Source organism: Amyelois transitella, chromosome 11 (assembly GCF_032362555.1).
Source record: "Amyelois transitella isolate CPQ chromosome 11, ilAmyTran1.1, whole genome shotgun sequence".
NCBI classification, from domain to species: Eukaryota; Metazoa; Arthropoda; class Insecta; order Lepidoptera; family Pyralidae; genus Amyelois; species Amyelois transitella.
The window spans coordinates 1,599,575-1,611,476 of record NC_083514.1 but is presented as its reverse complement, the minus strand read 5'-3'; the positions used below and the strand labels follow the sequence as shown (position 1 = coordinate 1,611,476).

At 35.3% G+C, this 11,902-nt stretch overlaps 1 protein-coding gene across 1 annotated transcript; it reads left to right on the top strand.

Moving 5' to 3' along the window:
* The first annotated feature begins 1,913 nt into the window (after window positions 1-1,913).
* Window positions 1,914-5,958, top strand: LOC132902223 (uncharacterized). The gene is made up of 4 exons (XM_060946416.1): window positions 1,914-2,140; window positions 2,440-2,661; window positions 5,299-5,432; window positions 5,856-5,958. The coding sequence occupies exons 1-4, from the start codon at window positions 1,925-1,927 to the stop codon at window positions 5,860-5,862; spliced, it is 579 nt and encodes a 192-aa protein (XP_060802399.1). The 5' UTR covers window positions 1,914-1,924; the 3' UTR covers window positions 5,863-5,958.
* The last annotated feature ends 5,944 nt before the right edge of the window (window positions 5,959-11,902 follow it).

Here is an 11,902-nt window from a genome sequence, read left to right as displayed (position 1 = left end):
CGCTCTTGGCCAATTTTTGTCTTCTTCCGATTACAGTTCCAAATCTATACGGCGCCGAGTCACAAGAGAACTATGAGTTCCCAAGCATTCAACATTTATTCGATCTCCCAGAAGTAAACGTCAATTTGACCACATTTGAACCTTCTTATGTGATAGCTCAGGGCATTACGATAGACTTAGAAAAAATTGACGTGAACAGATTGAGAAGGAAACTGAATAAATTGCCGCGTAGTGATAATGCAAGGTAAATACATATATTTTTCATTTCGCAATTTTGTACAAGGTATCACTTTGTGTCGTCAACATAAGTAACTTAAGTATAAATTATTACATAAATTAAGAATAGGTAATTCTACATACCTATCTACTACCGCTTCCGAAGCGTATGTGTCGAAGAAGCGGCGGAATAAACAACACTGCAGCATTTTCACCAGACGTCAATTTACAAATATATCTTTTAAATCTAAATCGTACACATCTACGATTGTCTACATTAAAAAAAAGTGAAATGTATCACGCTTCTTTTTGGGAGTTGAAGACAATTCACGATCACTGCATACTGTCTTCGCTTCATGTATATTCATCAATCTTTCGTGTAAGCCTGTCAGTTAAGGTCCTTTAGCCTCTTAAGTTTTTAATTGGAAACTACACATTGATAACATTTGTAAAAAACTTAGATACTTTCTAGCAAGTATGAATATCTTAAAAAGACGTATCCCCTATCAAGTCAGACTGTTATTGTATAAGTCTCTGGCAGAATCCCATGTCATTTACGGTCTTAGTAGCTATGGAAGAACGTTTAATACACATTTGATCAACATCTACCGATTGCAATCAAAAATTTTAAAATGTATTGTTTTGAATAAAATTAAAAATCTATTCCAGGATAGTGAGCTAGGTCTCTTCAAACATTGTAAAATACTTCCTATTCAAATAAATATTAAATACAGCTTATTAAAACAAAACTATTTTAATAAAGAATTTCACAATAAAATCGAACACGATGTATATACGCGGGCCGTCGCTCAAAACCGGTTGCGAACGGAGTGTGCGAACAATGTGTACGGCCAGCGGACTACTCGCTATATGTTGCCCAGATTAATGAATGATCTTCCGCGTGATCTTAACGATAACATTACAACAAAAAATATTAAAAGAAAGCTTAAAGAGTATTTTGTAGAAAATATGGATAAATATTTTTTGTGAAAATGTTTTAAATACCTAACTACCTTAGTAACGTTGTTTATTATTATTTTATTTTATTTTTTCTTACGTATGTAACTGGCAACAAAACTTTGAAATGTATTTAACTGCATTAGTACACAACAAACCTTTGTGGTTTTAACCTAATGCATTATGTGTACCATTGTAATTGATGTTTTTTCTTTTGGAATGATAATAAATAAAAAAAAAAAAAAAAAAAAGTAAAACCTGACTTTTGACCCAAAATGCCCCAGATTTGATCAAGTTTTCTTCGTCTTTGTAGGCTTTTATTCTAACAGTTTTATTTACCAAAACCATACATACACAAATCACGTCCCTTTCCTGGAGCCGTGAATACTTCTTTCGTTTCATTCAGATTCGTAAATCTCTTCATGCAAACTCGTCGGTTTTAGGTATTCTTGACCTGATCTTTTGCCAGAACGTCACCGATTTGATCAAAATACGTTCGTTCGTTCCACTTCCACTTTTTTTGGCTTTCTCCAACAGTTTTGTCCAAACACCCTTTGTATATTTGCTCAAAAAAAAAAACAAAACAAAAGCATACAATATTTTTGGGATCCCACAAAATATTTTTCGTGATCAGTGAAAAATTTGATTCAGATAACTGGACTGGAATATATCATTATCAGAATTAAGTACATTGAAGCGTTATTAAAAAAAGAAAATCCTCCAAAACAGGCGTTGGAAAGCGTACGAGAACATGACAAAAACTGTGCTCAAATTGTCTGAAAACGACACGATTCCATCTCAACTGACAATGTTAGATGAAACAATACCCAAGAACGATACCAGAAGACAGAAAATACCTTGGTACTCCCGATGGACATATAGACATGCGTCAGACTTCAATACCAGAGCAAAAATCATGGATAACGCCCTACAAACGATTTATATGGCGAGGCATAAGATAAGGCAAGTACGTAACTAACATAGAAAAAATCATGTTAAATCGATCATTGTTGATCTACATACATATGGTCAAGTCTATATCCCTTGCGGGATAAACAGAGCCAACATTCTTGAAAAGACTGAAAGGCCACGTTCAGCTGTTTGGCAATTGAGATTAAAATAGTGACAGATCACTATCCCAAGTTTATAATGGTATCCCTTAGTCGCCTCTTACCACATTCATGAGAAAAAGATGTAGTGGTCCTATTCTTTTTAATTTATTGGTGCCGGGAACCACACGGCATTTCCGATTCCAATTTTTTTCAGATGGAAAAAGAGAAACACTTCAATAGAAAGGATACAGGTTATCGGATAGCATTCCTCTACAAATATATACGGAAACTGTACCGAAGGCTGGTGGATATCTACATGACCAGTTTGAAGAGAATCAAAACGACATATAAAGACGCAGCCTCGAGCCACGATTTCATGGCTGCCATGCATCAGAGGGCGGTTAGAATCCACACTGACTTCTTGTATTACTATTGGGTAAGTTAATACGACTTTTGAGCATGGAACTTACATACATATCATCACGTCTTTATCCCTTGCGGGGTAGAGCGAACAGTCTTGAAAACATTGTAAAGCCACGTTCAGCTGTTTGGCTTAATAATAGAATTGAGATTCAAATAGTGACTGGTTGCTAGCACATCGCCTGAAAGAAGAATACCAAGTTTGTAAGCCAATCCCATAGTCGCCTTTTACGACATCCATAGGAACGAGATGGATTAGTCCTATTTTTTTTCTATTAGTGCCGGAAACCACACGGCACTAAATGGAACTTACACATAACTTAAACATTTGTGTATTTTCTTTTTCACTCTAAAATTGACACCGGATTATTTATCTGTTTGCTATTTTCTGAAGGTTGGCTGATAGAAAATGCTATTAGCATTTAGTCCATTTTCGAGAAAAAGACTAATAAACTTGAAATTATTCTTTAAGACTATTCTTTTTTAAGTCTTTTCAAAACGGTTCGCTCAGTCTACCCCGTATGGGATTTAGACATGTAGGTATACAACATCTTTAAAAGGCCAATAACTTCTCGAAAAGCATAGGGTAAGTCCGGGGTAGATGGCCATAGGGGAGAGATGGCCTATGGAAATATTTCAGGGACTCGTTGACTAGATGTCACTGTTAATCGTTTAGTTCGCCGCGCGTCGTCCGTGAGAGCAACGGTATGGCAAAAGATTTGGCGAAAAAAAAAAGAAAAAGTAAGTAAATCCTTCGTTTTTTCTTTCGACTACTCTGAATATTATTTTGATGTCAATTGTTTTATACAACTGTGGTGTCAGTTTCTGAAAATAATGGTGATATTTGTATTTGTTGCAAAGTATACAAACAATGCTAAGTTATCACCTCAAAATTATTTGTTTCGTGTCATGAATTGTTTTAGTTTTAGTTGTGGCCATCTTGCACGGAAAAGAAGGAGAGATGGCCAATTGTAATCGGTGTATGATAGCCATATGGCCATCATATACCGACTGCAATTAGCACTATTGCCATGGTACAGAAATGATGTTTATCAACTGGAGAGGATACACTCAACCCAGAAGCGGTGTCAGATTACGCATTTATTCAAGAATCTAGTGACTCAACGAATACTTCTGCTACACGAGAGCTTTCCCAATGTGCATCTGCTGTGGACAATGAAAAGGAACCTGCACCAGGGTGTTCTCATGAATCAAGAAGTGAAACATACCATAGCCCTGTAATCAGTTCTAAAAGATCAAAAATCTCCGTAAGAACTGCCAAGACGTCTAATCTTTCACATCCGAGCACTCCGACAGAGGTTTCATCCAGTAAAGATCCAGATTACACCATTACCACACCATTACCACATATTCCACAAAAATTGATTGAAGTGCGTAAACGAGCAAAGCAAGTTGGAACACTATTGACATCGGAAGAACACATCAAAACTAGAAAAAATGCTGCAGAAAAAAGCCAAAAAAAGGAAAACGTAAGAAAATGTGTCAAAATAAAGAAGGAAAAGGAAGAGACAAGATTTCAATGTGTAAAAAGAAAAGCCATTCGAATATTATCTGATAATAGTGACGATATTCCATTAAAAATAATGTCAGATAAGAATAAAAACAGAAAGTTAGACAAAAAAGGCAACTGCCGTGGATGTGGTGAGAACTACTACGAAACACTTCTCATCGAAGACTGGCTTCAATGTACAGTGTACCAGTTTTGGGTTCACGGACACTACTGCATTTGAAACCGCCACAACTGAAGTGCTCCAGATGTGGCGAAGAGAAAAGAAGACTTAAAAGTAAAAATGAGACCAAAAAGTAATTATAAGCCTAGAGTTAAGTTATGGCCATCTTACCTCTAATGCCTTGGCCATCACACCCGGACACCTTGGGAGAGATGGCCACTTGTGATTTTAAAAAAACTTTAATTAGTAAGGTGTTCTCATTAGAAGTTGTTACTTTTATGTTTGTAATATCAAAGTTGATTGTTTAAAGTTTAATAAAAAATGAATATAATTATAAAAATATAAGTATTTGATTTCTAGTAGAGCTAAGAAAAAACTATGGCCAACTACCCCGGACTTACCCTATAACTTTTTTTTGGTAATACCTAGTAGGTACATTAATACGCGTGAGACGCGATAGACCAAAGAATCTAATATAATTGTTATATTCATTGTGATTTCATGCGATGTCCAAGTCGATCTATTGGCATGATAATAACTTAAGACAGAAGGTCCTTTATACATACATACATACATATGGTCACGTCTATATCCCTTGCGGGGTAGAGCCAACAGTATTGAAAACACTGAAAGGCCACGTTCAGCTATTTGGCTTAATATAAGAATTGAGATTCAAATAGTGACAGGTTGCTAGCCCATCGCCTAAATAAGAATCCCAAGTTTGTAAGCCTATCCCTAGTCCCCTTTTACGACATCCATGGGAAAGAGATGGAGGGGTCCTATTCTTTTTTGTACTGGTGCCGATAACCACACGGCAAACACACGTCCTTTATGTAGAGAGAGACTAAATAGATTAACCGATTTGGTATTACATGGATCACACAACTTTTTACGGTAGAAAGACTGAGCTGCGAGACTTGGGTTTTTTTACAGGTTATTTTTGATGGCATTTACATTTTCAGGTCATGATTGAAATAGATAAGAGATACAGAGATTACATGGGACACAAGACATCTAAGTCGCCAGACCTCGAAAAGATTAGATCTACAACAGATCCTTTCCTCAATTACAATGGTAATGAGGAATGGAAGGTATGGTATGTATTGTTTTTAATCCGAATCCTAACTAATATTACAGGCCTACATGCGAAAGTAGGTAAGTCAGTAAGATTAACACTAATAATTATTTTCATTTATTTTGTGAGAAAGGTGAATGTTCTTCAACTTGTTTGTTTCTTCTTTCTGTCTTGCACATTATACCTACTTGTTATTTGTCCTTTTTATTTGAAATGAAGACTGTCATGATTTTATTTTATAAAATAAAAATTCCTTGCCAAATACTTTAAGAGGTGTACTACATACTACCGTTGTATTATTAGCGTAAATATAAAGGAATGAATGAATGAACGAACGAATGATAGATTGAATGAATGATTAAAAAATAAATAAATAAATCATATTTACAAAACTCTTTTGGTTTGAGTATATACACCTAACTTCTCATTTTTTCTTTCTTTCAGGCAATAATGCTGTCTATATATGTCTTCGAAGAGGTCACCGGCATCCGCTGTGGCGTCGGAATGTTTTATTTATGTGTGTTGGCACTTAAGTTCAAAAACTAATAGGTATATATTTTATAAAAAATAGTATAGTAAAAATATATAAGTATTAATAATATATAACAATAGAATAACAATAATTATTGGGTAATTTCAAAAAAAGAATGAATAGGCATTATCTCATCTTGCGTACCATAAGACAGATTGAGGTCAAACGCACTCAAGTTATAATATTTAAAAAAAATCATCATTACTTAAAAAAATAATTAAAATCTTCAACAGGAGTCTTCTTTTATTTTCCCGAATTCTTGTTTACTTACCATCATAGTATTCAAGAGGCAAAAATACATACTAACTTACTATAAGAGGAGATGAGGTCTCTGCCTACCCCTCCGGGAAAGAGGCGTGACTTTATGTATGTATGTATGTTACTATTAGAAATAGAACTAAGTACGCATCAATGCAAATCGGATTAAGATAATTCAATATTAACAGAACCTATATCAAAACGTACGATTCTATCGACTATCTATATAACTTGTCACTAGATATAAGAATTTCAATTCCATCATAAATCCATACAGCTGAACGTCGCCTTTCTGTCTTTTCAAGACTGTTCTGTCTACCCCGCAAGGCATATACGCGTGACTATATGTATGCATGTACAAAAAAAGATGTCACAAAGAACGAAAGTCAAGAACAGAAGCCTCAGGTATTCAATAAAATAATAAAAATGATGATTTGAAAAGTCACACTTAAAATAAATGTACGTACATTACATACATACATATCATCACGTGTATATCCCTTTCGGGGTAGACAGAGCCAACAGACTTGAAAAGACTAAAAGCCCACGTTTAGCTGTTTGGATTTTTGATAGAATTGAGTTTCAAATAGTGACAGGCTGCCGGCCCATCGCCTAAAAGAAGAATCCCAAGTTTATATACAAATCCCTTAGTTGCCTTTTATGACATCCGTGGGGGAAGAGATGGAGCAGTCCTATTCTCTTTCCTATAGGTGCTGGGAACCACACGGCACACACATAGGTATACGTGCGCGATTAATACATTATTAATTATAAATAGTATAATGCAACGCGAGATTTTTAAATCACGATAATAAAAAATACCAATTTTACTCTTGCTGTTAATTATAAGTTTTCAAGCACATTAAACATTTCATTAACATTTTCATTTACTGTTACTTTACGACAACAGAAAGTATGAAAACATGAATTTGGTGATTCTCTTGACGATATTTATAAGTAAGTATAAAATATATAATATGTTTTGTAATCCTTCTAAAATAAGAGTGTGTGATTTCGTTCATACATACATACCTACATATAGTCACGTCTATATCCCTTATGGGGTAGCCAGAGCCAATAGTCCCAAAAATACTGAATGTGAGATTTCGGACATTTTTAATTATACTTGGATGTCGTAAAAGGCGACTAAGGGATGGGCTTATACAATTGAGATTCCTCTTGTAGCCGATGGGCTAGGAACCTGTCACTATTTGAATCTCAATTTCATTATGAAACATAAAGCAGCAAAACGTGGCCTTTCAGTATTTTCGAGACTGTTGGCTCTGTCTACCCCATAAGGGATATAGACGTGACTATATGTATGTATGTTTTTGATACTTACGTTTGTTATTTTTTACTGACAACTTGAATGCGGTTCACGAAAAGCACTCTGATGGTAAACAAGATGAGGTCTAAGGTGGTACGCGCATGCTCTAATTACGCTATAAGTACAAACAAAAAATAACGCCTTTTCACAGAGGGGTAGACAGAGACTACACCTTTCCACTTGCCACGATCCCTGCATACGTATTTCGCTACATCCTGATTCATAACTCTCTTTATGCCAGCTCTGCAGTTTCAGGTACTGACCTGACCTTTCACTTTGCCAGGGCGTCCCTGATTTGATCAAGAAACGTTTTAATTAAGGTAGGTATGCTAAGAAAGTATTAAGACAATTATTTAATCTTATTTTTCAATACAGACGTAAAAATCGCACAAAGCGTAGGTGATGGCAGAGGATCACAGAAGGATGATATTAAAAATGGCACTGGTATTCCCGACTCGCATAAGGACGCTTTGGACCAAATGCTCGGCGCCTTTCTCAATGACCAGGACACCGACGGATCCGTCTTTCAATATCTTTTCGGAGTAGGTATGTAAATATAAAATAAATATAAATATATACGGGACAAATTACACTGATTGAGTTAGCCTCGAAGTAAGTTCGAGATGCTAACTCATCGATACTATATTTTATAATAAATACTTATCTATACTAATATTATAAAGCTGAAGAGTTTGTTTTGTTTGTTTGTTTGTTTAAACGCGCTAATCTCAGAAACTACTGAACCGATTTAAATAATTCTTTCACTGTTAAATAGTCTATTTATCGAGGAAGGCTATAGGCTACATTTTATCCCGGATTTCCTACGGGAAACGTCAACAATGCAGGTGACAGTTGAATGAGTCGGCCATCTGCGAGCTTTCCACGCGAACGCTGCGCAAACCAACAAAGATATAGTAAAACAATGTACTAAAGATGAGAAGTACTCATTTTTTGCCACAAAAAAGTCCGCGAGAGCATATATCTATCTCTTAAGGTTTACTTACAATAACCACTTTTATGTTCATTTTTAAAGATTAAATTTTCATTATAAACATAAGTTATTTTGAAACCAATTTTCTTTAATTCAGTATTAATCCTTATCCAAATAAATATTTTTATTACTTTCGGCTTTTCATGTAGACTAAAATTGCCATTTACAGTATATAAATCAGACGAATAGGTTTTGAGATATAGTCGTTATAAGCAATTTGCAGCGAAACATTTAATACGGCGAACCAGCGTTCTTTCTAATACGCGTGACCGTTGTTGTTGATTATGAGTATTTAATTGTAAACACAACTGTCTTTGATATCACTTAATTTCAATGAACATCTTAGAAGATATTACTATTTTAAAGTAAAGTAAAGTATCAGCCTGTAAGATCCCACTACTGGGCAAAGGCCTCTCATCTCACTATATACGGTCTCCGTTCCGTCGCGGGTAATGATGTGGGCCAAGTCGTCGCCAAGTCGCATAACAATTAGCAGCTATAATTGATAAAGCCAAGGAGGATGTTTGCAAAAATAAATATGATGCCCAAAATAACTATTCCACGCGGACGAAGTCGCGGGCACAGCTAGTATAAATAAACATCCAAGACCCAGGCCAATCAGAAAAAGTTCTTTTCTCATCATGTCCTGGCCGGGATTCGAACCGGGACCTCTGGTGTCGCAGACAAGCGTACTGCCGCTGCGCTAAAGAGGCCGTCAAATGTATAACTGATCATTGAAGGTACGTCTCGATCCCTTACGGGGAAGGCAGAGTCACGGTCGAAAAGACTACAGGTCACGTTCAGCTGGATGGCATATAGTGACAGGTTACTAGACCACCGCCTGAAAGCAGAATCCCAAGCTTGTCTTTCTTTTTGTTGGTTTTTTTACAATCGTTTAAATTGAAAAAAAAAGTAAGCACACGCTTTATATGTTTCTATATTAGCCCTTCTATTATTTTGAAAATTATATATTTTGAAAATAATTCACTAACATTGACAAGGCATTATACAAATACCTAATACAGGTATTAAATGCGCATGTAACGTACCTTTATTTTATCTCGGACGTTTCGAATCCTGTATCTAACAATAATCCTTAATGTGACCACGGATCATTTATAAATATAATTGGCAAGGCATTCGCTATTTAAAGGTATAGGTAGTACCCATGTATCATTCATTAATTCATATGGTAACGTCTATATCTCTTGCGGGGTAGACAGAGCTAACAATCTTGAAAAGACTGAATGGCCACGTTCAGCTATTTGGCTAAATGATAGAATTGAGATTCAAATAGCGACAGGTTGCTAGCCCATCGCCTTAAAATGAATCCCAAGCTTGTAAGCCTATCCCTTAGTCGCCTTTTACGACATCCATAGGAAAGAGATGGAGTGGTCCTATTTTTTTTTGTGTATTGGTGCCGGGAACCACACGGCAGGCCACACCCCACATGTATCATGATCATAGTACTTTCTTTTTAGGAAATGAGAAACCGTCCTCCATAGACTTCGACAATCTAGACATAGCCACACTCGATCCAGATAACTTGAAGAAAATTGTACAGAGAGCGAAAAATAAATACGAAACACTTCAAACCAGACGACTTCAGTATATAAAGAAAGCCGAACCCCATAGATATGAATACGCGTATATAGAAAAAAGGGCGGGTCTAAATAAAAGAAAGGATTTGGTGGTCTTAGCTTTCGATCTTATGGCGCAATCGATTTATAGCACAAGATCTCGTATCATGGAGACCAGACGGCACAGAAGAAGGTAAGAATTTTCATTTAAGATCTAAGTAAAAAAAGTGTAGTAGTAATAGTACCGTGTGGTTCCCGGCACCAATAAAAACAAAAGAATAGGACCACTCCATCTTATTGCCATGGATGTCGTTAAAGGCGACTAAGGGATAGGCTTATAAACTTGAGATTCTTCTTTTAGGCGATGGGCTAGCAACCTGTCACTATTTGAACTGAACGCTGATTTTGCGCTTCTGCGCTTGCGCTTTAGAAGGGGTATATGGCGTGAATTACTTATAACTGGTATTCAATGATGAGAAATAAGGAATATAACGAATTTAACTACTCCAGTTTCTTAATCTATACTTATATTATAAAGTTGAAGAGTTTGTTTGTTTGAACGCGCCAATCTCAGGAACTCCTTGTTTGAATTAAAAAAATCTCTTTGCGTTGAATAGACCATTTATCGAGGAAGGTTTTAAGCTATATAACTTCACGCTGCAATTATAATAAATAATAAATAATGGAAAATGTCAAAAAAACGGGGAAAATGATTCATCCATCAGGGCTTCAATGATGCCCAAAATAACTATTCTACGCGGACGAAGTCTCGGGAACAGCTAGTATATTTATAAATAATAAAAAAAACTTAAGATCTCTTGATTACAATTAGATGCTAGGATCAGTCCAGTGTTTAATCCAAAGATACTCGTGACGGGAATGACAAATTCCTATAAATGTTTACAAATTAACACTTCAATTTTCAGGTACGTTAACCAACCACCTTACCAGATTGGAGTGATGATGGGCTCTGTTATGGAGATAAAGAGTAAAATGGCGCACATGTTTGCCACAATGTCCTGGTTTCCGACCAGAACTCACTTTATATGGTACTTGATATTGTATGAGAAAATGCTGGCGGCATTCACAGACATTACTAACCAGTGTGACAGGATCTTTATAATACATAAGCCGTATGCACTGGAAATGCAGGGAACTGATTTCGGTTAAAAATATATCTATGTAATTTGTTTGGTTTTTCTCGAAAATGTCATGGGATTTTTTTTTGCTTTAATAAATATGTTGAAAAAATATGTAGGTATATAAAAATGTATATTTTTATCAATAAATTTACCAGTGTGACAGAATCTTTATAATACACAAGCCAATGTACGCACTGGAAATGCAGGGAACTTATTTCGGTTAAAAATATAATTTTTGTTTGGTTTTTCTCGAAAATGTCATGGGAATTTTTTGCGTTAATAAATATGTGGAAAAAATATATATAAATGTATATTTTTAATCAATTTGATTGTTATTTATATATTACATAATAGTAGATAGATAGTTGATAAATAAATAATAATTTAGAAATATTCTCACTTATCAGTTTACCAATGTGGCAGTATATTTATTATACACACACCCTACTCACTAGAAATGCAGGCCACGGTTTTTATTAAAACTATTATTTGTTTAGCTCCTCGAAAATATAAATAAAGTTTTATGAAAATTAAACGTTCTCTTTGAAAAAATTACAGGGAAAGTACTTAATAAAAAAGGTACTTCATAACGCTTACAGAGCGGTCTCAATACGTTAAATAAAAGCGGTTAAGTTACTTACATCATTTTTATTCCAAACAA

Bases quoted from the DNA above. Each gene is read 5' to 3' on its own strand.
- LOC132902223 (XM_060946416.1), top strand. From the start codon at position 1,925: ATGACAAAAACTGTGCTCAAATTGTCTGAAAACGACACGATTCCATCT. The intron at 2,141-2,439 runs GTACGTAACTAA...AATTTTTTTCAG, and splicing joins CGAGGCATAAGATAAGGCAA to ATGGAAAAAGAGAAACACTT. The intron at 2,662-5,298 runs GTAAGTTAATAC...TTACATTTTCAG, and splicing joins ACTTCTTGTATTACTATTGG to GTCATGATTGAAATAGATAA.